The sequence below is a fragment of the Bubalus bubalis genome, chromosome 11, assembly GCF_019923935.1.
Source record: "Bubalus bubalis isolate 160015118507 breed Murrah chromosome 11, NDDB_SH_1, whole genome shotgun sequence".
NCBI lineage: Eukaryota > Metazoa > Chordata > Mammalia > Artiodactyla > Bovidae > Bubalus > Bubalus bubalis.
Genome location: NC_059167.1, coordinates 66,454,114 through 66,481,674, shown reverse-complemented (window position 1 = coordinate 66,481,674; position 27,561 = coordinate 66,454,114). Strand labels below are relative to the sequence as shown.

At 40.8% G+C, this 27,561-nt stretch overlaps 2 protein-coding genes across 7 annotated transcripts in view; one reads left to right on the top strand and one right to left on the bottom strand.

The window, feature by feature from the left end:
- The window catches only part of NUSAP1 (nucleolar and spindle associated protein 1), a 28,945-nt gene extending 19,672 nt beyond the window's left edge, over positions 1–9,273 (top strand). For all 3 annotated transcript variants that reach the window (XM_025295883.3, XM_025295882.3, XM_006066234.4), the window contains exons 9-11: positions 1,775–1,891; positions 7,220–7,328; positions 8,389–9,273. In XM_025295883.3, coding sequence (XP_025151668.2) covers positions 1,775–1,891; positions 7,220–7,328; positions 8,389–8,485 — 323 coding nt within the window. In that variant the 3' untranslated portion in view covers positions 8,486–9,273. The remainder of the gene's footprint in view (positions 1–1,774; positions 1,892–7,219; positions 7,329–8,388) is intronic.
- Positions 654–26,920, bottom strand: NDUFAF1 (NADH:ubiquinone oxidoreductase complex assembly factor 1). Of its 4 annotated transcripts, none has more exons than XM_025295885.3 (5): positions 26,775–26,920; positions 21,720–22,375; positions 18,521–18,706; positions 12,495–12,569; positions 654–839 (listed from the first exon to the last, which is right to left on the bottom strand). In XM_025295885.3, exons 2-5 carry the CDS (start codon positions 22,293–22,295, stop codon positions 792–794), a joined length of 885 nt encoding a protein of 294 aa, XP_025151670.3. In that variant the 5' UTR covers positions 22,296–22,375; positions 26,775–26,920; the 3' UTR covers positions 654–791. The 4 variants fall into 4 exon arrangements, with proteins under 4 accessions (XP_025151670.3, XP_006066302.3, XP_006066303.3 ...); XM_006066240.4 differs by lacking the exon at positions 654–839 and adding an exon at positions 9,715–11,549; XM_006066241.4 differs by lacking the exon at positions 654–839 and adding an exon at positions 9,715–11,549 and having other exon boundaries at positions 26,768–26,897.
- Between the last annotated feature and the right edge of the window lie 641 nt (positions 26,921–27,561).

Sequence of the window (27,561 nt, the reverse complement as noted above, 5' to 3'; positions counted from 1 at the left end):
CATGAGGAAGAATCTACCCCTATGCCATATCCTGAGTTTTCTCCTCTAAGTTACTCAGGAGTGTGCCCAGCCAGGATGGGATAGTTTTCTTTCCCGTTATCAAATACGAATTTTATGTAGATGAAATCAAACTGATTTGTTTCTAATGATTTGCTTTATTCACTCTGTATGTTTCAAGAACCATACTGATAAATGAGCTAAAGTTCATTTATTTTCACTGTGTTTTTCAATGGTATGAATATATTTCAACTTATCCATTTTACTGCTCATGGACCCATTGGTATTTCTGACTTTTATTTTTTTAGTATTTATTTACTATTTATTTTTGGCTGTGTTGGGCCTTAATTGCAGCACGTGGGCTCTCTAGTTGTGGCCCATGGGCTCCAGAGCGCATGGTCCGTAGCTGTGGCGGACAGTAGATGCGGCGAGCTGGCTTAGGTGCCCTGCAGCATGTGGCATCTCAGTTCCTCGACCAGGGATCAAGCCTGTGTCCCCCATGAACAATTTTTATTATTTTATATAGTGTAACTATGACCATTGTGGAACACATCTCCTATCCGTGTATAAGAGTTTCTCAAAACTAGGACTGGGGGGCTGCTGGATAGTAAGGTATGCAGACACTTACATTACTGGTTGAATTGTACCGGTACAGCCTCTCAGCAGCGGTGTGACAGCCCCATGGAGCCCCTCCGTACCAAAACTCGATGGCAACACAGTGGAATGGCTTCAGCACGGGGTTTTGTGCTTTTCTGTGTTGTTTCACTCAGTGTTCCTAGATCCTGGTTACTTGTTCACATATTCAGGCAAGTACCAACATTTGACAATGGCCTGAATGCAACCTGTAAGGGGCAAGGATTATAAAATGTGTCAGATATATGCTGCCCAACTGTACCAAAATGTGGATTACCAAATTATACCATTCTGGTATATTTTTAACTTTATGTTACAAAAATTCACATTCTTCACATTCACTTTCTATAACAGCCTTCATTAGTGAAAACCAGAGCCATGGATCTTTTAATCTCTATGTGATTATATTCCCTGCAGGTTTTATCTCTGTGTTAATGAAAATGTCACTATTAATAATATATAACTTTTTAAAAGGGTAGGGAATTCCCTGGTGGTCCAGTGGTTGGGACGCCGAACCTTTATTGTAGAGAGTGCAGGTTCCATCCTTGGTTAGGGAACTGAGATCCAGCATGCTATGCAGTGCTGCCCAAAAAAAGGGTAAATAATATCAGAGAAACAGCCTGAAAATTTACCCAGTTAATTTTTTTTAGTTGAAATATAGTTGATTCAGTGTTATGTTACTTTCAGGTATACAGCAAAGTGATTCAGTTATACATATAAAAACATATATATATAATCTTTTTCAGATTCCTTTCCCTTTTAGGTTATTACAAAATATTAAATATAGTTCCCTGTGCTGTATAGTAGGTCCTTTTTTAGGTTATCTATTTTATATGTAGTAGCATGTTTATGTTAATCCCAAAGTCCTAATTTATCCTTCCCACCCAATTAATTCTTAAAACAGAATTCTAAACTCCTGTTGCTCCTAGGAAATGTCGCAATCTGGGGAGCTGCTGACAGGGAAACAAATTGCAGGGGTTAGTTCTCAGTAACTCTTTTCTCCCCGTTTCTCCTTTTTAACCATACTTCTGTTTCAGGCTGTTCATATTAAATTCTATTTAAGATTGAGCAGTGATACTTTAATAAAATAAAAACTTTGGCAGATCTTTTATTCTAATTAAACCCTTGGATTTTGTTATTTTAGTTATTACCCCATTCAAGTTGACAACTGAAGCAGCGCAGACTCCAATCTCCCATAAAAAACCAGTGTTTGATCTCAAAGCAAGTTTGTCTCGTCCTCTCAACTATGAGCCACACAAAGGTATGTGGGAGTCTTTTGAGGTTCAAGAGTTAAGATTAAACAGTTATGCATCTGAGGATGTGAAAAATCCTAGTGACTCAGTGGAAGCCATACTTGGCCTAGAATTCCTGCCTCTGCCCTGTGTCCATGTGACCCATAATTTAAAAACTGTCCGTTGAACAAATACTAAATAATTCACTTATATTTTTGTTAACCAAAGACAGTTTCTAATCAGTGTTGCTAAAAAGCATTAATAAAACTTCAGCCAAAATCAAGAAACTTGAATATTTCTATGGGTAAATGAATGCTTTCTTTATAGTTTTTAAAGGATCCTAGGCTGAGGACCACTGGTCAAACCACTTGGGACATTTATTGGCCAAATGTCTCTCTTGGGCATATATTAAAGTATCTTCACATCCACTTAAAACATCAGCAATTAATGTGATCTATATGTCAGTGCTTCTGGAATTATTTTAAAACAAACTTCCTATGAAAAGCATGTTTATGTTAAGCGTTTAAATTACTAATCTTAATGCAACAAATATAATAAAAACTAAGTCTTATTTAGAGGTAAGAGTCAAACTGAACCATGGTTTAAAAAAACTTCCCCACTGCATTTTTCTTCCCCCACTGCATTTTTCTTCCCCAAGTTTTCCCATCTGTGGCAATGGCACTTCTCTAACCAAGTGTCAGGGCAGACGTCTGGGAGTGATCTTTGGCTGTCTACTCTCCTTGACACCATATGCAGGCCTTTCAACTCCCATCTTTGAAACTGATCTGTAATTTGACCACTTTTCACCCCTTTATGGCTACTGCCTTTGGTCCTAGTCACATCATCTTATTGAACTTCTAGAATAGCCTCTTGGCCCCACTACAACCTTAAAAACGAATCAGAGCACATTAGTGCCTTGCGCTGAACCTCCTAAGGTTTCCCATCCCTCTTCCACCCTCGTTTCGTTGTCTCCTCCCTTCTCTGACACTGTGCCAATCACACTGGTGTTTCAGCTCCTCAGACACATTCATCTCATTCCCTCCTTTAGGTCTTTGAATTTGTTATCCCTCTGCTCCACCAAGAATACTATTCCCATTGATCTTTGCACAGCTTGCTCCCTTTTTTTAATGGGGCATCCACTTGACTGTCACCAATCTAGGAAGGTCTCTGTCCACCCCCCGCCCCCTACCTCACACACATACACTCTACTCCTTCAGTGCAGTTCAGTCGCTCAGTTGTGTCTGACTCTTTGTGACGCCATGGACTGCAGCACACCAGGCTTCCCTGTCCATCACCAACTCCCGGAGCTTGCTCAGACTCATGTCCACTGAGTCGGTGATGCCATCCAACCATCTCATCCCCTGTCATCCACTTCTCTTCCTGCCTTCAATCTTTCCCAGCATCAGGGTCTTTTCCAGTGAGTCAGTTCTTCGCATCAGGTGGCCAAAGTATTGGAGCTTCAGCTTCAGCTTCAGTCCTTCCAATGAATATTCAGGACTGATTTCCTTTAGGATGGACTGGCTTGATCCCCTTGCAGTCCAAAGGACTCTCAAGAGTCTTTTCCAACACCACAGTTCAAAAGCATCAATTCTTCAGCGCTCAGCTTTCTTTATAGTCCAACTCTAACACCCGTACAAGACTACTGGAAAAATCATAGCTTTGACTAGATGGACCTTTGTCAGCAAAGTAATGTCTCTGCTTTTTAATATGCTGTCTAAGTAGGTCATAGCTTTCCTTCCAAGGAGCAAGCGTCTTTTAATTTCATGGCTGCAGTCACCATCTGCAGTTATTTTGGAGCCCAAAAAAATAAAGTCTGTCACTGTTACCATTGTTTCCTCATCTATTTGCCATGAAGTGATGGGGCCGGATGCTATGATCTTAGCTTTTTGAATGTTGAGTTTTAAGCCAGCTTCTTCACTCTCCTCTGAATTTCACTTTCATCAAGAGACTCTTTAGTTTCTCTTCGCCCTCTGCCATAAGGGTGGTGTCATCTGCATGTCTGAGGTTATTGATATTTCTCCCAGTAATCTTAATTCCAGCTTGTGGTTCATCCAGCCCTGCATTTCACATGATGTACTCTGCATATAAGTTAAATAATCAGGGTGACAATATACAGCCTTGACATACTCCTTTCCCAATTTGGAACCACTCTATTGTTCCATGTCCAGTTCTAACTATTGCTTCTTGACCTGCATACAGATTTCTCGGGAGGCAGGTAAGGTGGTCTAGTATTCCCATCTCTTGGAGAATTTTCCAGTTTGTTGTGATCTACACAGTCAAAGGCGTAATCAATAAGGCAAAAGTAGATGGTTTTCTGGAATTCTCCAATGGGTGTTGGCAATTTGATCTCTGGTTCCTCTGCCTTTTCTAAATCCAGCTTGAACATCTGGAAGTTCATGGTTTATGTACTGTTGAAGCCTGGCTTGGAGAATTTTGAGCATTACTTTACTAGCGTGTGAGATGAGTGCAATTGTGCAGTAGTTTGAGCATTCTTTGGCATTGCCTTTCTTTGGGATTGGAATGAAAACTGACCCTTTCCAGTCCTGTGGCCACTGCTGAGTTTTCCAAATTAGCTGGCATATTGAGTGCAGCACTTTCACAGCTTCATCTTTTAGGATTTGAAATAGCTCAACTGGAATTCCATCACCTCCACTAGCTTTGTTTATAATGATGCTTTGTAAGGCCCACTTGACTTCACATTCCAGGATGTCTGGCTCTAGGTGAGTGATCACACCATCATGGTTATCTGGGTCATGAAGATCTTTTTTGTATAGTTCTTCTGTGTATTCTTGCCACCTCTTCTTAATATCTTCTGCTTCTGTTAGGTCCATACCATTTCTGTCCTTTATTGTGCCCATCTTTGCATGAAATGTTCCCTTGGTATCTCTAATTTTCTTGAAGAGATCTCTAGTCTTTCCCCTTCTATTGTTTTCCTCTATTTCTTTGTATTGATCAGTAAGGAAGGCTGTCTTCTCTCTCCTTGCTATTGTTTGGAACTCTGCATTCAAATGGTTATATCTTTCCTTTTCTCCTTTGCTTTTCCGTCTCTTCTTTTCTCAGCTATTTGTAAGGCCTCCTCAGACAGCCATTTTGCCTTTTTGCATTTCTTTTTCTTAAGGATGGTCCTGATCACTGCTTCCTGTACAATGTCACAAACCTCCATCCATAGTTCTTCAGGCACTCTCTTAGAAATAATCTCTTGAATCTGTCATGTCCATTGTATCATAAGGGATTTGATTTAGGTCATACCTGAATGGTCTAGTGGTTTTCCCTACTTTCTTCAATTTCAGTCTGAATTTGGCAATAAGGAGTTCATGATCAGAGCAACAGTCAGCTCCCGGTCTTGTTTTTTTGCTGACTGTATAGAGCTTCTCCATCTTCTTCTGCAAAGAGTATAATCAATCGAATTGCAGTACTGACCATCTGGTGATGTCCAAGTGTAGAGTCTTCTCTTGTGTTGTTGGAAGAGGGTGTTTGCTATGACCAGAGTATTCTCTTGGCAAAACTCTGTTAACCTTTTCCCTGCCTTATTTTGTGCTCCAAGGCCAAATTTGCCTGTCACTCCAGGTATCTCTTGACTTCCTACTTTTGCATTCTAGTCCCCTATGATGAAAAGGACATCTTTTTTGGTGTTAGTTCTAGAAAGTCTTGTAGGTCTTCATAGAACCCTTCAATTTCAGCTTCTTCAGCATAACTGGTTGGGGCATAGACTTGGATTACTGTGATAATGAATGGCTTGCCTTGGAAACGAACAGAGATCATTCTGTCATTTTTGAGATTGCACTAAGTACTGCATTTCAGACTCTTTTGTTGACTATGATGGCTACTCCATTTCTTCTAAGGCATTCTTGCCCACAGTAGTAGATATAATGGTCATCTGAATTAAATTCACCCATTTACGTCCATTTTAGTTCACTGAATCCTAAAATGTTGATGTTCACTCTTGCCATCTCCTGTTTGACCACTTCTAATTTACCTTGATTCATGGACCTAACATTCCAGGTTCCTATGCAATATTGCTCTTTACAGCATCAGACTTTACTTCCATCACCAGTCACACCCACAACTGGGTGGTGTTTTCACTTTGGCTCCGTCTCTTCATTCTTTCTGGAGTTATTTCTCCACTCTTCTCCAGCAGCCTACTGGGCACCTACCTACCTGGGGGGTTCATCTTTCAGTGTTCTATCTTTTTGCCTTTTCATACTGTTCATGGGGTTTTCAAGGCAGGAATACTGAAGTGGTTTGCCATTCCCTTCTCCAGTGGACCAGGTTTTGTCAGAACTCTCCAACATGACCCTACACTGCACGGCTCATAGTTCCATTCCTTAGTCTTATATTTCTTTATAGCACTGCCTGATGTTACCTTACTTGACAGTTATCTGCCTCTCCCATTGGAAGACAGCAAGAATTGTTGACTTCTTGGTTCACTGCTCTGTCCCTAGCACCTAGAAGAGTCCCTTGCACACACCGGGTTCTCCAAAAGTATTTGTCATGGGAGTGACTGATCACCCTAACTTCTACTGATGGTAGGAAACCTGGTTTAGAGCGTCACCTGTGCTTGTTATTTTAGATCCTAGACAAGTCACTTAATTCCTTTATGAAAGGGAAAATAAACAAGTACTACTTCGGTGGTTACTGAGAGGGTCAAATGATGCAGCAAGTGTGAAAGTCCTTTTTATAAAATGGGAAACACTGCAAATGACAGTCACTAGTACTCAGAAACAGGTCAAACCATGCCAGTAAAGTAATACATAAACATCTGGAAATTTGGTTACAATTCTAAAGCCAACAAAATAGTCCTGCTTGCTCTGTTGCAGATACACATCAATAGGTAACAATAATAATAAACTGCAAAGATGAAATACTACTTTAATATTAAACATACCTATGCAATCTTGCGATTAAACTACCTAGTTGTAATGGCTTCTTTGATGTGCTTTGTAATTGGATTCAGTATTAAGAGGTTTTTGGTTTTTTTTTTTTTTTTTTTTTTTTTTTGGTATTAAGATTTTTTGTGTCCCTTTCCAAGGATTAAAAAGTCAAAGAGGGAATTCCTGGAGGTTCAGTGGTTACCCTGTGGGCCTGAGTTCAGTCCTAGTTGAGGAACCTAGGATCCCACAAGCCATGCAGTGTGGCCAAAAAAAAAAAAAATCTTTTTAAAGTAGAAGACACTTGTTTTTAGAGGAAAAGAAAGTAATGTCTACTGTGGAATATTAAAAAATTAATAGAATTATACTAGCAAATGTCTAAAAACAAAGTATAAATGTTGATAGCAAGCAGGTAGCCACAAATAAGAGAAAATTAAAATTATAAATACAAGAATCTTCTTAAATCTGTTTGTCTCTGTCCTAAACTAGGAAAACTGAAACCATGGGGACAGTCTAAAGAGAACAATTCTCTACATGGGCATGTCAACAGAGTTAGCTTCCACAAGAAAACTTATAAACAACCTCGTCTCCAGACCAGGTAAGAACATAACTATTCAATTCTATAATTCTTTTAATTTGAAAACCTCTGTATAAAAGCAGAGTCTTTGGGATAGAGTCACAGAAATAGTGGAGTTTAAAAAGAAGGTAGAAGTGGAATCATATACAGCACTTAAAGTACATGTGCCTAGGCAGTATCACAGTGGGTTCTTATTCAGTAGGTGTGAGATGGCACCCACACATCTGCATTGTTTTGAAGCTCTGCAGGGGTGATTCAGAAGACCCGGATTCAGAGCACTGCTCTTACATGACCTATCTACCCAAACAATGCACCTGGATGTCCCTCCAGATATCGCTTATGTGCCCAGGGCACCTAAGTATGCAGACAGATGTAAATTCTCACACCCAGGGAAACCAGGCTTACTAGGCTTCAAGGCCCTGCACAAGGGGAAACCCCAGTATGATCCTTAGAGGCTTTTTTCTGCATGAAAACCAAGTTAATGCCAGAGTCTGTCCTGGGCTGCAGCTGGTCCTGGTTTGGTCGATTCCCTATGAAATACCCTCCTGACACAGATTTACCTATCATTTGACTGGACAGCTACCACCAAGACCTTATTATTTGCTATTAAAATCATTAACATGATTCTGAGCCTTTTTTTCCCCTCTTAATTCCTTCCCTCAAAAATCACAGTTGGCTTACGTCAGTAGATCCTGGTTCCAATGCTAGCACTTCCGTTAGACAATGTGATTTTGAGCTTGAATTCTGACTTCCACAGATAGAGGTTTCTCACTTAAAACAAACTAAAAAAATCTACAGGGGTTAGATTCACTCTCCAAGGTGTCTTCTGGTTCTAATTTCATGCTTGGTTTTAGAATGCTATGTTAACATAAGGAAAAAAAATATTTCTAGCCTTTTAACATAAGTGACTTATAGGTATGGTTTCCATTGCACAGACCACCAGTCAGAGTGCAGTGTCCTGTAAAAGTATATTTTACACTGGATGTCATTTTAAGTTTGGACATTACGCTAACCACGGGTGCCTTAAAGTGGTCTGTTTGGAGCTTCACCAGAGCCTAACATATAACCTGTCCTTTTGTAGGGAGGAGCAACGAAAGAAACATGAGCAGGAGCGAAAGGAGAAGAAAGAAAAGGTCCTGGGAGTTCGAAGGGGCCTCATTATAGCTGAACGTTCATAATTTAATATCCTGTAAATATTTCTTTCCTCTTAACCCTTTTTTGTAAATATTTTTATACTGTCCTCTTACTTTAGTCAAAAGACCTTTTTCTGCTCTTAACTTTGTTCATATACTATATGTAGTGCCCGTGGCTTCTTCACATGCTATATCCCTGAAAAGACATTACCTTTAAAACTCACCAACTCTTCTGAAATACTTTTTACCTAAGCCCCTATACAACTAGCTCAGTTTTCTACAAAAGACCCATCATAGATTCTTGACCTAGATTTTTAAAGTCAAGTGCCCTCTGCTGGCTCTAGTAACGGAACGTCAGTCCTCTTCTAGGCAAAAGCATTTATGGTAGCCAATTATAACACATACTTTAGTAGAAATTGAACAATAACAAGTTATGGATAGGGTAAGCTGTGAAAGGCCACCTCTTCATCCTCTAGAGAATATAGTAATCTTACTGAAACTGCAGGCCATTTGGGTTGGTAAGACATCAGTATTTTACCTATGTGAAATGTTTCATTTAAGCTTTTGTGTACTTCATGTAATTGTTAATTACGTATCTCTGTATTCTTAAAACTATAGCTCATTCTAGCCTGGCTTATTTAGAAATACACAGGACCATATTGAAAGTTGGGGATTGCGGCTTTAAGGATTATTGTGCTCTGTCAAACTGATATCTTACTCCATTTATGGAAAAGACTAGAGTTGCTTAGTATCATATTCATATTTGTTGCACCTGAGTGGAGTGTCTGTGTTTTGTATGGCTTGAGATTTTCATGAATAAAATTTTTTCTCACGGTGGTAAGATTCATTCTTTGTAAATGTAATTGGTTTCCAAAATTTACTTGACCAGCCAAGACTAATAAGAGTTGACTTGTACTCTTTGTGCATCCTTTCTTGACCTCCTACTCCTAGAAGAAATGATTATGCCTTTCTTCTGTATTTTCACAGCACCTGTCAGATTCTATTAAACTTATTTTTATACACATATGAGCCCAGAGAACATGGCACAGAATATGGCTTACTCCTGGGTGCTCAGTAAACTCAGATTTTGCTATCAAGAGGCAGAGACCAGATCAATCAAGAAATGTCTGTCAACTACCCTGCTACTGTGAAGGGAAAATGATACAACTATTTTGGAAAACAGCTTTGTAGTTTCGTTAAAAATTTAAATATACATCTATCAGATGACCCAGAAATTCTCCTAAGAAATGAAAACATATGTCAACACCAAAACGTGCAGATATTTATAGCACTTTTATTCACAGTAGCCAAAAAGTAGAGAAAAATCCAACTATCAATGGATGGATTTTAAAAAGCACTAAAAAATCAAATACTGATAAACAATGCAACGTGGATGAATATCAAAGACGTTATGTGAAATGAAAAGAAGCCAGACACAAACTTATACAGAAAGTAGATCAGTGATTATGGGGCTGAGATGGGAATGAAGAGTTTAGGTGTTTTAGTCACTAAGTCGTGTCTGACTCTTGAGACCCCATGGAGTATAGCCTGCCAGGCTCTTCTGTCCATGGGATTTCCCAGGCAAGAATACTGGAGCGGGTTGCCATTTCCATCTCCAATGGATCTTCCTGACCCAGGGATCGAACCCATGTCTCCTACGTTGCAGGCAGATTCTTTACCACCTGAGCCACCAGGGAAGCTGAAATTTCCTAAAATTAGCTGCATAAAGACTGCACAATTCTGGAGGTCCAATGGTGAAGACATCTTGCTTTCACTGCTGTGGCCCCAGCTTCAACCCCTGATTGGGGAACTATGATCCTGCAAGCTGCATAGTATGGCCCCCCCCCAAAATCATTGAATTTCTACACTTAGAACAGATGAACTTTGTTATGTAAATTATACCTCCATAAAGCTGATAAAGACAAATAATTACATGAAAATATTTTAGGCCAACATGATGGAAAAGCTGTCAGCCTTGTGTATTCTTATCTTAAACTTGGCTCTCGTAGGATACTCTGGCTATATTATATAGTTTCCTGTCTCCTCTAACAGGACAAGAATTATCAGTTTAAACTTAATCAGGGTTTTGTTTCTGGCACACGCAATCTCTAATACTTAAAATGACGGGGAAGCAGCCAAAGATCATGCATCTTTGGAGCACCAGCAATGTAGATGTTAGGGACTGCATGTTTGTGGCCACCACTCCCTCCCAATTCATATGTCGAAAATCCTAATTCCCAATGTGACTTGGTACTTGGAGGTGCACTTGGAGGCCTTTGGGAGGTAATCAGGTCATATGGGTGGAGCCCTCATGATAGGATTAATGCTATTATATGAAGAGAAAAGACTAGAACCTGTTCTCTCCATGTAAGGATACAGTAAGAAGGCAGCTGTCTACAAGCCAGGAAGCACTCAACAGACACCAGGTAGGCAGGTACCTTGATACTGGACTTCTCCGCCTCCAGAAAACTGGGAGAAATACACATGTGTTTCGTTTAAGCCACCTAGTCTATGGTGATTTGTTACAGCAGCCCCGGCAGAATAAAACAGGTATTTTTTTCCCAGTGAATTCTATACCATCTTTATCTTAATGTCTTCTACAGCAGTCTCCTCTGATAGCTAGATTAGAAAACAGAAGAAACATATACAGAATAGAATGGTAGAAGGCCATCAGCAGTCATTTCAGAGCCTCCCTGTTTTGGGAACCATCTATTAGTATAGGAACTGTTCCTAACAGGAATCATTCTAATGCAAAACAGTAGTTTACATAGTAACTCTACATCATTACTTGCATTCTTTAAGTTAAGGTATCGCTTAAATCCTGGTTCCTCTCAACAGCAGCATTTAGCTATGTCTTAGGGAAGACATACAAGCCACTGTTGGGACACCATTAAAAAAAATATTTTTGTGTCACTGTGGATTCTACTACCCTCAGCAATACAGAAATACCACATGATCACTATTTAAAAAGTCTTGGATTAAGCTCTGGAGAATTCTCATAGGCAAATTCTTCTGTGTGGGCCGGATCTGTAAATACTCCAATAAAATCTATTTCCAAGAAGAATGGACCATCCACTTTATCAGCCAGGGTGAATCCAATAGATGAAATCTAAATTTAAAACAGAGAAATTGATCAAAATCTTGTATGCTGATGTTATCCCTGGAGTTTTAAAATTCTGTAATTACTATAGCTTCGTGTACATACTATCAGCCCTTAACATGTATACCATAGCACTCAAGTGCTGTAGCAAATTATAAGAAGTACATGACTGCTTTTCTTTCCACATTCTACTTCTCTCTTTAAAACAGTGCCACTTAAGACTAATAAGTAAAAATGGATGTCTAATGGAGGTTCCTTGAAGTTCCCCTGAACTCTATTTTAAAGCTAAAGTAAAATGTAGGCATGCTGAAAAGATGACCACACAAATTCTTCCAAGCAAGGGGTTTGGTTCACAGGACAGTTCTGAGTCACCATCTGTCCAGGTATAACAGGAGTATACTTAAATAGGAATTTTCATCTTTCATTTTCCAGCATTCAAAAATGAACTGAACTAATTCTCACAGTTCTATTTCACTAAAGGTAATAAACGGTCTTGCCCTGATGCTGAGCAAGATTGAAGGTAGGAGAAGGGGACGGCTGAGGATGGACGACAGAGATGGTTGGATGGCATCGCCAACTCAATGGACATGAGTTTGAGCAAGCTCCAGGAATTGGTGATGGGCAGGGAAGCCTGGCATGCTGCAGTTCATGGGGTCGCAAAGAGTCAGAAACAACCGAGCAACTGAACTGAACTGAATATATATGGTCTTCCCAGCTGGCGCTAGTGGTAAGGAATTCACCTGCCAATGCAGGCGACACAAGAGACTCAGGTTTCAACACTGCGTTGGGAAGACCCCCTAGAGAAGGTAATGGCAACACACTCCAGCATTCTTGCCTGGGAAATCCCATGGACAGAGAAGCCTGGTGGGCTACAGACCGTGGGGTCCCAAAGAATCAGACACGACTGAGCACACATGCAATACAGTCCTGAGTGAAAATACAGGAAAACGTTACCTTGTCGAGCAGAAGCTGGTACTGGGCATCCCGGATTCTTCCTTGATTAGAGAAGAAAAATTTGGAGAAAGGAATCTGAAAGAAAAAACCATTGGCTTCAACACTGAAATGTAAGCAACTGAGGCATTTGTATAGAACTGCAATGATAAAATAATAATGCTTTAAATTTAATTCTAAAAGTATCTAACGTGAAGTTATAACAAGTGGCTTAGTTGCTTGGATCACAGATGGAAAAAAATTTAATGAAATAATCTAAGAATTGCAAGAAAACAACTGTAAACCTTTGCAAGCCAGAAGTCCCAAAGGAAAAAATAAAAGAGTACAATTACAACTTTCTGATGGCAAAAAAAAAAAAGTATCCTAAACACAAAACTTTTACAGATAACTAAGAAAAAGATCAAACAACCCAACAGAAAAATGGAGACGGGAGAAACAGGCACATGTGTACACTGTTGGGAGGACTGCAAATTAGTCCAACTCTTAGAGAACAGCTGACAGTTGTGGCGCGCAGGATCCCACGATGACCCCCAGATTTCCACCCCTCGGTGCACACACACCTTCTGCCAGGTATTCAGACGCTAATCTCAGCGCTGTTGTGAAGGGACGCCACAGAAGTCGGGTCCCAAATCAGCTGACCTTAACATAGGGAAGATGATCCTCTGCAGGTGTGCAATCACTTGAGCTCATAAAAATGCCTGGTGAAGGAGGTTAGAAGCATGCTGCTGCTGCTGCTGCTGCTGCTAAGTCACTTCAGTCGTGTCCGACTCTGTGTGACCCCATAGACAGCAGCCCACCAGGCTCCCCCGTCCCTGGGATTCTCCAGGCAAGAAAACTGGAGTGGGTTGCCATTTCCTTCTCCAATGGATGAAAGTGAAAAGTGAAAGGTAAGTCGCTCAGTCGTGTCTGACTCTCAGTGACCCCATGGACTGCAGCCTACCAGGCTCCTCAGTCCACAGGATTTTCCAGGCAAGAGTACTGGAGTGGGGTGCCATCGCCTTCTCCATAGAAGCATGAGAGGGACTCAAAGGGGGAAGTGAGGGAGATTCTCCACTGCTGGCTTTGAAGACGGAGGAGCTCAATGGCAAGGAGTGTGGGCTGCTTGCAGGACCTGAGAGTGGCTTCCGGCTGACAACCAGTAAAGAGACAAGGATATCACTACAACCACAGGAACTCAATCAGGCCAACAATCAGAATGAGCTTGGAAGTAGATTCTCCCCCAGAGCCTCCAAGAAGAATACAGCCCAGCTGACACCTTGTGATACCAGCCTTAGAAGGCCCTCAACACTGAACCTGGCCATAGGCTGTCTAATCTGTGGCTTACAGAACGTGAGCTAACAAATATGTTGTTTGAAGCTGTAAAGTCTGTGGTATTTTTAACACAGCAATAGGAAACTAACAGCAATACCTAACAAAATTTGAAATGCTATAATTTGACCTGCCAATTTCACTTTTAGAAATCTGTATTACGGATAACGGAGAAGGCCATGGCACCCCACTCCAGTACTCTTGCCTGGAAAATCCCATGGGCGGAGAAGCCTGGTAGGCTGCAGTCCATGGGGTCGCTGAGGGTCGGACACGACTGAGCAACTTCACTTTCACTTTTCACTTTCATGCATTGAGAAGGAAATGGCAACCCACTCCAGTGTTCTTGCCTGGAGAATCCCAGGGACAGGGGAGCCTGGTGGGCTGCGGTCTATGGGGTCGCACAGAGTCGGACACGACTGAAGCGACTTAGCGGCAGCATTACAGATCAACTCTGACAAACACATAAAGATGCAGCTTTTTCTAATAACAATGAGAAAAAAAGGAAACATAGAGGAATAGGTGAATAAATTATGGTGCAATCATATAACTAAATACTACTTAGCTATATGATTTCAAAAATGCAGTATTAACAGATCTATACCTGATGCTGTGGAAAGATGTCCACAATATATTATTAGTAAAAAGGAAGATATAGACAAAATCTACAGTGTAAACATCATTTGTGTTATAAAAAACAAAATTTTTTTTGGCCATGCCGTGCAGCTTGTGGGATCTTAGCTCTCTGACCAGGGACTGAACCCAAGCCCTGGTAGTGAAAGCCAAGTCCTAACCACTGCACTGCTAGAGAGTTTCCCTAAAAAGAAATTTTTGAAATGCCTCCAAAAAAATTAATTTACTGTAGCAACTGGGAACAACCCAAGTGTCTATCAATAAAGGACTATTTCAATCAACTATTGGATACCCATATACAGAAAATACCAAACAAAATAACAAAGAAAAATTACATGTAGTGATATGGAATCTTTACAGGATCTAAATTTTAAAAATATAAACCTGTACAGAAGGTGCATAAAGCATACTACTATTTTTAGTAAAAAAAAAAAATGAAGTATATGTGCATATATATTTGCTTATTAAAAAAAACTGTAAACCTATGCAAGAAACTAATAAACACAGTTACCTATAGAGGGTGGGGAGGAAGGGTAGAAGGGAACTGAATGGGAGTGAGAATTCTTTGTACATATATCTATATTATTTTGACTTTTGAGTTAAAAAAAGTGAATTAAAAAACAAAATGTCAGATTATTTATTACCCAAAACACTTGTTGACATAAAGTGAAAGTGAAGGTCGCTTAGTCGTGTCCAACTTTTTGTGACCCCATGGACTATACAGTCCATGGAATTCTCCAGGCCAGAATGCTGGAGTGGATAGCTTTTCCCTTCTCCAGGGGATCTTCCCAACCCAGGGATTGAACCCAGGTCTCCCACCTTGCAGGTGGTTTCTTTACCAGCTGAGCCACAACGGAAGCCCAAGAATACTGGAGTGGGTAGTCTATTCCTTCTCCAGCAGATCTTCCTGACCCAGGAATCAAACTGGGGTCTCCTGCATTGCAGGCGGATTCTTTACCAACTGAGCTATGAGGGAAGCAAACAAACTCAATTCAAAGTTCATTTAATAAACCACCATTGCATAAGACCATGTTATTCAGAAAGCAAATTCAAGTGCAGTCACATCCTCATTTCACCTGTTCCCTTCATTTCTGTTAAACAAACCTGGAAGGGACACCCCCATCCCCACCCCAGTTTCTCATTTTGCATCCTGGTTTGGCACTTCAACTGCCTCATTATTCAAAATGTATTCAAGGAGCATGTGTCACCCACCCCCCCAGCCTTTTGTCTTTCTGTCACATAATTTGACAAGATCACTGTCCACACTAAGGGAATTTTTTAGCCTGGAAAAAAATGAAGCTAAGAAGGAGCATTAAATCTGTACGATTTGCTTAAAAAAAAAGGATAAACAATTGTTTTCTCTCTACAAATGACACTAGCATGCATAATTTTTCCATCACTTTCCTCTGTTTTCTTTCTATAATCAGTGTAAATATTTGCACATCTCACTTCCATTTACTAAGAGAGAATTATTTATGAAGAAGTAAACAGCAATTAATAACATTTAATTTTTAAAAATCTCTTCCCCAATACTTCCCTTAATAATTTAAAGAAAGGTGTTGCAAACAACTGTTATTTCCAGCCAAAGATTAGAACATGTAACTTCAGGAAAGAAAGTAATAAGTAATTGCTAATGATTAAATGGTAATGATACTAGAGAATAATTTGGCAATGTGCATCAAAGCTCTTAAAAATGTATGTATCATTTTTTTCTAGGTATTTTATTTCCAGGAAAACATCTAATAAATAACTCAGGATGTTACCTCAGAGTTTGATGTAACAGTGAAAAACTCTGACCACAATCTAAATATACAACAATAGAGGATGGATTAAATAAATTGTGTCTATTTATATTTGTGCAGATATTAAAACTGATATAGAAATATATTTCAACAGAAAATTGTTCATAAAATTCAGTTCAGTGAAAAATATATGTTATAAAATAGCACTGGCACAATATTATTTTCGTAAAAAAAGTGTAAATAGAAAAGTCTGAAGGTACATACTAAAATAAAAATAGTATTTTATTTCTGGGTAATGGGAACACAAAATTATTTTCCTTTTCTGCATTTTCTAGAATTTCTATAATGAAATACTTATTTTATTTAACAATTTGTTATATGCATTACTTGCATACAAGTGTTACATATGTAGTAATTTTTGGTTATATATCTATATTAGTGTATAGATACCTATCTGTATGTGTGCGTACTCAGTTGCTCAGTCAGCCTCCGACTCTTTGTGATCCCATGGACTGTAGCCCACCAGGCTCCTCTGTCCATGGGTTTTCCCAGGCAGGAATACTGGAGTGGATTGCCATTTCCTCCTCCAGGGGATCCTCACTACTCAAGGATCAAACCCGTCTCCTGAGTCTCCTGCATTGGCGGGTGGCTTCTTTACCACTGAGCCACGTGGGAAGCTCAGATATGTAAGCAATGCCTATTATATGCTAGGCACTGCACTGCTCTAGGTACAAGGCAAACAGCTGTGAACAATGCAAAGTCCCTGCTCTCAGAACTTACAGAATTTATGTTCCAGAGGAGCAGAGTAGACCATGACAATAAACAGACAGACAACTGAATGAACAAATAATTGTACTTAATGGTTAGCTCTAAGAAAAAAAAACAGGATATTATTATTGTGTGAGAGGATGCAACTCTAGCTAGAGGGCAGGAAAGGCCTCTCTGAGGTGACTTTGGAGCTGAGAAGTAAATGATAAGAGAAAGCACATGAAGAGCATGCCCACAGGATATAGCATGAAACACAAAGGCTCTGACAGAAGTAAATCTGAGTCTGACACACACAAAAGGGGGCGTATGGAAGAGGGCAGGAGAAGGAGGAGAGACAGAAGATGAAGACAGGGTCTGCTACTATAGGCCCCACGGTCATGGTGAAGAGTTTGGACTGTATTCTAACAAGGAGAGATCGCTGGAGGGTTTTAAGCATGCGAGCGATGTAATCTGAACTATGCTTTAGAAAGATCACTCTGGCTGTTGTGTGAACAGTGGACTTTAGAAGGTAAGAGGACAAAAGAAGCTCTTGCAGTAATCCCAAGGCCTGAACTAGGGTGAGAGTGGAAGAGATAGCTAGAAAGAGACAGATGTATGTTGGAAGGAGATGTGAAAGAAGTCGTTAACAGATTGGATGTGGGTTGGGGTGAAAGGAATCCAGGATGGCTCTTAGGTTTAAGTATGAGCAAAATGGAGACTTTCTTCTGGATTTATAGATTAAAAACCCTCATAGACGGGAGAAAGGAATGCACACTTGGTTTTGTCCTCATTCCCTGAATCTCCATTTATTTTCCTTCGCATTAACATTTTTTACCTTCTAAAAGTTTCTTCTCCCTACAAAATATGACTGCCTTATAGTACCATGAAATAAATAGAATAAAAATGTTGATAACATAAAGTATGAAGTATTTATTCCTCTTAAGGGAGCCTTTCTACTCAACTAGGGACACTAGCTAGGTACAGTTGCCTGGAAGAGATGATATGGCAGGAACTGAAAAAGAATCACCTATAGTACTTGTGCACAGGGCAGAGATACACTTATAACTCTGCATGGACCTGGCCACACCCTTATCAAAAGTATTTAATGGAGGACTTCCCCGGTGGTATGGTGGATAGGAATCATCTACCAATACAGGAGACACAGGTTTGATCCCTGGTCTGGGAAGATTCCACATGCTGTGGAACAACTAAGCCCATGCGTCACAACTACTAAGCCCGAGAGCTACAAGTACTGAACCCACACACTTTAAGGCATATGTTCTACAACAAGAGAAGCCACCGCAGTGAGAAGCCCATGCACTACAATGAATAGTCCTTGCTCAGTGCAGCTAGGGAAAGCCCACACAGCAACGAAGACTCAGTGCAACCAAAACTAAATAATTTTTTTAAACTATTTACTGATTATTAGTAAGCAAACATTTATATTAATGAAAGAAAAAAATAAATTATGTAAATCTTGCCTTTAGGTCCTCTTCCTTCTTTCCCTTCCCATAGTCCAAGAGGAATTAATAAGAAAACTACAATGTAACCATGACCAAAAGACCTCATTTTCATACAAGAAAAGACTTGTGCTGTTGTTACCTTGACCTCCTGCCAGTAGGGCCCCCCACGGGTGAACATGAAGTAACTGTACATCTGATCCTTCCTCTGGATTATATCTGTGTCCTCCCTGATATTCACCATCCAAGGTCGACCATCTCCACGGACACGGAGATACAGAGTGTTGAACTGGGACCAATCGTAAGATCTCTTCATTTCAAAAGGGCCCTAAGGTACAGAAAAGAATGTTAGTTTCACCTCATTTCCCACTATTAGCAAAATGTGAGTCACCATCACCTTTTACAGCATCAAAGGGATCAACAAGCCATATTTCTGCCTTTTTCTGCTTTCTACCACTTTATGAAGGCAGACAAATCTGATGATTCTTATTCTAGCACAAAATACTGACCTAGTTAAATGTTTCTAAGTTAATGTTCAAGGCATGATTTGCACAGGACAAGGTTTACATGGGATAGACCCTACTGTCACTGAACAGAAATGAATTACTGCATGTATTTTCTTTCCCTGGGTCTAGAGAGCAATGGCTTCTGAGTGGACCATTTTACTGCCATTTTACATGCCTTCCCTTAAATCAGAAAACTATGAAACACCTCAAGTTGTGTTTTTGTTTTTGGCCACGTAGCATGAGGGATCTTAGTTCACTGACTAGGGATCGGAACCTGTGCCGCTGCAGTAGAAGCACAGAGTCCTAATCACTGGACTGCCAGGGAATTCTAGACCTCAATTTTTAAAACCAATATTATTTTAACAGCTACCATCCATTGAAAATATACATTAATCACTTGGCATGCATAATTGGATCTTCACAACAGCCCTATGAGATAGGAACTATCATTGTTTTCCATTTTATAGATGAATAAACTGAGCACTCAACTCATAACGGGTAGGTCCAGTGCTGTTTAACTCCAAAATCTATGTTCTTAAAAACTACCTAAATGGTCTCTCTTTGAAAGCAGAATGTAGTATTAGTTTCCAAAGGTGTTTGTTACTTCAGAGCTCATCTGATTTCAATAATACCAATGCTCAGATATGAACTCTTACTTACTAGCCAAACAATTTTGGACAAACTACAGAATCTCCCCAAGCCTGTTTCCTCATCTGTAAAAGTGAGATGGCTATACCTTACTAACATTGATGTCGGGAATAAAAGGGATAATGTATATAAAGTAATTAGCACGAAAACTGGCAGGGTACACTTATCAATGTTATCAACTATTTTCATTATTCCACAGGTTATCACAGAATTATTTTCTACTGCGGACTGACCAAATCCATTCCGTGGATTTTCAAGGCCTGAAATAAAATCTTCTATGCAACTTTGTTACTGCTGAAAGAACACTTTCCTTTCGTTTTCATGGTTTTTCTTGAGAGGGGGCCCAATACTATTCCCACCATTTGCTTTTCTCCTTAAAGCACCATAACCAAGCAAACAACCAGTGGTTGTGGCCACTGCCAGGCACAGGAGCCTGTCCAGAGCAGCCCTGAAACAACGGCTCATCAGCAAATTTGCAGAAAGCAACAGGCTGGTGGCAAGACAAAGGAGCTGACCTAAGCAGCTTTGGAAAAGGGTGTTCTGACTGGAAACCAGAAGGCTAAAGACAAAGAATACTATACATAAGCATTGTATGCTAGTTGGTGAAGATGATTCTCACAGGGTTATGGGTTATAAATTTTGAAATGGCTTTTCATGTAGGGTTGAATTAATAAGTAAATGTATGGTAAATGGTGGGAGACAGGTTTCACACCATTACAGATGGAAGTTATCAACACACAAGAGGGAGGAGGCTAGAGTACATCATGTAGTACTGGATTAGAGTCAAAGCATCAGTATGAACTCATACTTAGCTTAGTATATATAAATAATTACAGACGTGTTTCCACAAGTTGATATGAAAATATATATTTCCTACCTGTGTCCACAGAGAGGTCCTAAATATACTGTCAATACAGATCTTGGTTTCTAATACCATTTAAAAAAAAAAAATGAGAGCTTCTTTGAGAAATGGCTGATTCTAGGGTTGGAACAGAGAAAAATACAAAATGAGCTATGGCATCTTATAGTGCCAAAAAGTGCTCAAAAAAACAAAAGGGTGGTGGCAAGTCAAAGGGACAGGTACAATCTGAAAGAACTCCCAGTGGCCAAAGCTGGAACAATCTGAACAACAAAATAAATAACATGGTATTTGATCATAACCCAAAGTGTAAGTCCATTCTAAATGACTGAATAAATAAATAAATGTGGGAAAAGAAAAAAACCTTCCTTTGTGAAAAACTGAAATCTCAAATAATTTATGAAAATACTACCCCTTCCAGGATGCAGAACTTAATCCCATACCCTACCCCATGCCTTGAATGTAGGGTACACTTAGTGACTTGTTTCCAAAGAACAGAATATGAAAAGAGGCGGGGCTGGGGGGGTGAGTACTTAACAATGGAGTAACCTAGCAAACACTACCCTGACCAGGTGACCAACATTAACACATCAGTGATGAGTCGGGTTGCTAGCATATACCCCTGATATGATGGGAAGTGTACTTCAACTCTGTGCTGCTGCTAAGTCGCTTCAGTCGTGTCCAACTCTTCGCGACCCCATGGACTGCAGCCTACCAGGCTCCTCCGTCCATGGGATTCTCCAGGCAAGAGTACTGGAGTGGGGTGCCATTGCCTTCTCTAACTCTATGCTATTTTTCCTAAAACCTAGAACCTCAGTCTAACAAGGGGGTAAAAAAATCAAAAAATCCCAAATTGAGGATCATTCTACAAAATACCTGACTAGTATTTCTCAAATCCTCAAGAAAAATAAGGAAAGACTAAGAAACTGTCACAGAAATAGTTTACTTGAAAAAAAAATCCACAGGCTGGCCCTACTTCCCACTCTAAGGAACACCAAGCCATAAGAGGGTCTGTGGGCTATGTCAGAGGAGATGCAAACCTCCCTAGATTATCGTTTAAATGTCTACCCTCCTCAGGGCTCCTCAAACATAAGTATGCCTCATCCTGGCCGATAATGATGTCCAGAAACATGTAGCCTCTCTTCAGGAACCGCTTTCCCCTCGTGCTTATGAAACTACACTTGTGCCCAGTAGTTATTTAACCCCACACACAAGATGAGACGCCAGGTGTTTTCATTTACAGAAATAAAAGCTGTCTGCTACAGCTCGTGCTACAATGAAGTCCACCCCAGTTCACCAGAAAACCGCAGCTCCTGAATTTCACGTACCCTTGGAATCTTGGATACCATAGCACAGTACCCACTTCGGCCACTTTCCCCATCCTGGGGCGCCTCGGAGCTCAGAGTTCCATACAGCAGCGCACTTTGGTTATTCTTGCCCATTTTCAGGAACACTTCACTTCTGCCACCAATCGCTTTATCAGAAGTTACTGTCCACTTATCCAAATCTTCTTTGCTACGGAATTGCCAGATGACCTTGGCTTGTTCCATCAAGACCTCATGCAGAGGGCGGCCTTCAGGCCCTATCCAATATTTCACAATATCATCCTTCAAACGCCTAAAATGGTCCTTCATTTCTTCTTTAACTGCTTTATCAAAACTAATTTCAGGCTTGTCCTCAGGAGAAGTTATTTCCATAGCAACTTCTCTCTGGTGATGTTCTTCCAAATTCCCTTTAGTCTTCCTCTGAGAAGAGGCTTTGCCAGGAGCAGCCACTGGTTTCTGAAAACTACTGGAACAATAGTCTGCAAAGTGAGTCCCCAAAAATGGACAAGAGGCAACTCTTGGCTTCGGGCATTTTCTGAGAATATAAGTGCCATTCAACAATTTATGAACCAAAGCCATGATTAAAAAAAAAAATTTTAAATGTAAATTTTTCCCAGGGCTACCAAGGAAAGAAGCTTCAGCAAATAGCCCAATTCCACCTATAATAAAAGATACAGTGAAGAGTTACTAGTGTACCAATGAATACATCATAATTTCAAATTCAACATGGATCTTGTACTGTGAAATTCATTAAGTTATTTTCTAATTCCATAAATATTTACTATGAGCAGAAAAAAGTTTACACTGTATATAATGTATCCCACTGCTTTGTGAAAATAGGCCAAGATGAACAGAAACACAACCTCCTTCATGGAGTTAATGATCATCCCCAAAATAATTCAAGAGTGTGCTTCAAAAGGTAGTGTCAACTTTAAAGTAAATTTTTATGCTACATTTTAAAATAAATAATTGGTTCCTAAAATAAAATATTCAACTAATTCACTCCAAGATTGAGGCTAACTGACATTTTAGCACTTCTTCTATAAAAAGAACAGATTACAGTTTGCATGTGGAGTCAGAAGACTGCACAGCTAGAACTGTTTACCCTCAAAGCAAAAACCCTCAAAGAAGTTGATCTTTCGAGGCCTTCATTTCCTTGCGGGAAAGGCTGTGATAACACCTCCCCTACCTACCTTAAGGGATTCTTCTGTTGCTCAGATGGATTGATGGCTATAATAGGGTTCTCTGATCCAGTTAAGTCTGACAAGATCCCCAAGATTCTTCACGTCTAATAAGCTACTAGTCCAAGGCCCATACTTTGAGTAACAAGGTTTTGACTATCAGTCACTACTTGAGGTCCTCAAAGATAGAACCTAAACCATAGTAGCAATAATACCATTACATTTAAATGCCATTCTTAATATTTTCAAACCACCCTGACAAATATTATCTCATTTAATCCACATAAGCCTCCTGTAAGACAGTCAGGTAGATACTTCCTCTCAGAAGGAAATAGACACCAACAGATGAAGTAACCTGCCCAAGATTACAATGCTAATCAGTATGGAAGCAAGCACTAGAACCCTGGCCTTAAATGTTCCCATTTGACACTGCTGGCTCTCTGTATGTGAAACATTAGTAATATAGCTTCTATGTCTCTGCTGAAGTAACAACTTTGCTCTTGCAAAAACATTTAGTGATTGCTGGCAGGCAGTGCTGCAAGAACCAGGAAAGCTAAATAGGAAGGCTACCAATCCCCTCTCCTACTTATTCCAGCTACCCTGAAAATGAAATAAGATATGCAATGCTAATTTCGTCATCTTTCTCTCACCAGAGAGAAGAAGCAAAAACAAAAAATCACCCACTAGTAAGAATACAGTACTGAGAAACAGGATGGAATGCTGAGAACTTCAGAAGCTTCAAAAATGCCCCAAATCCAACAACTCAGCTCACCTGCCTCAGTTGCTTAAGAGTCTACATCAAAATGGCACCCAGACCCCTCTATCTACAACACAGGACTGGTCATCTTTCTAGACTGCCCCTCCTCCCTCACTCCCTACATCAGGCAGCTCATGACCTCATCTCTTCTAAGTCACTGCATTCCAGACGTGCACCCCTACCTCCAATCTACCCCACTACTCTCAGCATCTACAGAGGGCCTAAAACACAAATTGATTTTTTATCTTCTCGGACTAACACTCTTCAGAGGCTCTCATGGTCTTCAGAATAAAACTCAACTTTCTCCACAGGGTCTGTGAGACTCCTCCAGATCTAGCCTCTGCTCATCTCTCCAATATTCCCTCTAATCACACCTTACTCTGCTCTAATAACAGAGAACACCTGTGTTCCAGAAACTGCCACCAAGCACTCCCTGACTGGTCATCGTGTCTTAGCAGATTGCTGCTCCTGGGCCAGAAATGCCCTCTACTGATTTCTGCTGGCTAATTTATCCTTTGAGACTCAGCTCAGACATCCGTTACCTCCTCAAAGAATCCTTAATTACTCAACTCCACCAAGACCTTTTGATGTGGTCTCACTGCATACTAGGCTTAAGCTTTCCCCCGCTACCATTTATTGCCAGTTCCCTTCTCAGTCTCCCTGCCAGGCTAGATCTTCACTGCGGTACTTTCAACTCCCAGGATGGCGCCAGACATGCGGCAGGCTTCTAATATTTGTCAAACAAATAATATGTCCGCATTTATCCACCAACACCGCCACTACTGTCTTGGTTCAAGGTTTTAGTGATTCTTCCCAGAACTATTGAAATTCCCCTAACAAAGGGCTTCTTGGGCTTCCCTGGTGTTCCAGTGGTTAAGAACTCGCCTTGCAATGCAAAGCACACCAGTTCGATACCTGGTCCAGGAAGATCCCACATGCAGCAAGGCAGCTAAGCCCCAACACCACAACTACTGAGCCCACGTGAGGCAACTACTGAAGCCCTCTTGCCTAGGGCTCATACTCTGCAACACGAGAAGCCACCACAATGAGAAGCCCACACACCACAACAAAGAGTAGCCCTGGCTCGCCACAACTAGAGAAAGCCCACACACAGCAACAAAGACCCACCACAGCCAAAAAATAGATAAAAATATTTTTTAAAAAGGGGGGGAGAGGCTTCTCAAACTTTAAAGTGCCTTGAATTTTATGGGAATTTTGTTAAAATGCAGATCCTGATTTAGTGGGCACAGGATGGGGCCTGATATTCTGTATTTCTAACAAGTCCCCAGGTGATTGCTGGTGCAGAGAACGCCTTTTAGGATTTAGTAAAAGTCCTAACTCATCTCTCTGACTCTGACCTCCTCCTCCTCTCCCAATCCAACCTTTGACTGGCAACAAAGGGGATTTTTCTAAATATGATGGCGCTCCCCTTATTCAGCAATTCTGTCCAGAAATTTAAACTCCTAAAATGGTACACAAGGCCCTTCAAAATGCACCCAATTCCTTGGTCTCACTTCTCACTTTCATGGGCAATACCCTCAGCTCTTAACTACAATCATGTCTGATACACAAAAAACACATCACTCAAAAATGACAAAAGTGACCAAACATTCTACTATCCTGGCTAATACAACTGACTGCCATACCTGACCAGTCACAGCATTAGCCTCACTCTAGATACATAAGCTTCTTTCCTAATCATAGAATTACTTCCATCTCTCGACTACTTTCCCCCAAATCATATAACAGAAACCTAAGTCCAACAATAAGTCCCTTCTAACACCCTTTACATGAGATGCCCCATGGCTTTATGTATTCTCTTCCACTACAGTAAGCCCAACTTGTTCAGCTATAAACATGTTCCTGGTGGCTTCTGAATGGAGGGCACTGACATTGCTCTTCCTCCGTCTTCTCATGAGAACCTGTGCTTACATCTCACAGCCCTTACATACCGTTAGAATCTTGCTTTCATCTGTCCACCTAAGTAGCCTGGCTTTAATCTTGGACTATGGCTTGAACATTAACTGATCCTCACATGTCTGCTAAAATAAATGAACATCTTGTAAACGGTATGCTTTCACATGGACAAAAAAATAGAAAGGAACCAGGAGAAATAACCACAGTTGATCTCACGTCCTGGAATCACAGGTAATATCTAAATTTCCCTGACTTCCTTGAATGATTTTTAACCTCTACATATACAGAAATTTGGGAAATAAATGATAAGCCTTTAAAATGGAATCTGTACAATCTTAAACATGAATTCTCATGAATACCATGTTTAGGTTACACTGCTGCTGCTGCTGCTAAGTCGCTTCAGTCGTGTCCGACTCTGTGCGACCCATAGACGGCAGCCCACCAGGCTCCCCCGTCCCTGGGATTCTCCAGGCAAGAACACTGGAGTGGGTTGCCATTTCCTTCTCCAATGCAGGAAAGTGAAAAGTGAAAGTGAAGCCGCTCAGTCCTGTAGGACTCTTCGGGACCCCATGGTCTGCAGCCTACCAGGCTCCTCCGTCCATGGGATTTTCCAGGCAAGAGTACTGGAGTGGGGTGAGTGGCAAATGAGGAGTATATACAAAAAATGCATATACACTAACATTACAAGTATTAAAATGTATGGACAAAAAAGATTTAGGGGTAAAAAGAAAAAGACTTAGAGTAATGTGTAGGACAATGGGACTATAAGTAATATTATTCACTATTTTCCAACCCATCAATAGTGTTACTACTTCTCTAATAATATAACTTTAATTGTAAGTGTTTTGTTTCATTCTATTACCGATAAACATAAAGTCAAAATCATTAACTGGATGATCTCCAGCCGAAGTTGCTGAGTTTTCCTGACAATGTAACCTAAGCGGCTAAAAGAGAGCAGTGTTAGTGAAGTTTGTATACCCAAAGCTTACGATATGCCAGAAACCGTTCTGAGTGCATTGATAATTTCACAACAACGATGAGAAAGGAACTATTATTATTCCAATTGCAAAGACAAACAAATGGAGGTTCCAAAATTAAATCACCCGAGGTCATACAACTAGTTAAGTGGTAAAACTAACCCCACAGTCCCAGTGTTTAGTCGGGGAGCGATCGTGACCGTACCACAGCCCCCTTACCCTTCACCTGCTAGGGCCGTGTCACCCTCACAAGCTCCCGACACGCCAACTCCAAGCAGGCGCTCACTTGCTTCCGCAGACAGCGCCTCAGAGTGACTTCCGCTCGACTCCCCGCTTTTCCAGACCGGGTACCCCACTTTTCCTGTGCGGGGCCATCTGTTTTTCCAGTCCGGAGTAAAACCAGGCCTGATGACTCTAGAGTTCCGGTTGGGTGCAGATGGGAGGAAAGAGTAATAATCTCAGAGCTCTATAAACTGAGGGGGTTTTTTTGGTCGGCTAGATTCCCAAAGGCTTCCCCATCCCGATCCCCAACCGCCAGATTTTTTCTGCCTTGTGTGAGAAAGTGGGGAGAATTTAGAGAAGCTTTTCGCCTCTCCTTCCGGCATCCCACCTTCAGGCTGCAAACTTCATACCGTATCTTTCAAATAAGACCCAGATATTGCCAACATCCTTCGCACCTAAGGATCCAGGGTTCACTCGCGCTCCATCCCCACAGCCGCCCAAGAGAGGTCCACGGCCTCAGAGGATTGGTTCTGTGAATTGCCCCCCGAAACCTTTGGAGATCCACCACAAACTTGGACAGCAAACCATCCTACCCGCCCTTCCCCAATCTGGCCCCGTGGGGTCGCCCACTCTGCAGAGTTTCGATTGTATCCTGTGCACTTTCAACACCGTATCTTAATTATAATTATTCATTCACTTCTCACTTCCTCTGCCACGCTGTGAGCTCTCGGGTCCAGAAGATGTTTTTCCTATTCTCAGCACCTAGCATAACGCTAGCAGGAATTAAGCAC

Coding starts and splice junctions, on each gene's coding strand:
- NDUFAF1 (XM_006066240.4), bottom strand. CDS start 22,295: ATGGCTTTGGTTCATAAATTGTTGAATGGCACTTATATTCTCAGAAAA. Junction 18,707..21,719: donor TGGTATCCAAGATTCCAAGG/GTACGTGAAATT, acceptor TCTGTACCTTAG/GGCCCTTTTGAAATGAAGAG. Junction 11,550..12,494: donor ACCAGCTTCTGCTCGACAAG/GTAACGTTTTCC, acceptor TTTTAAATTTAG/ATTTCATCTATTGGATTCAC.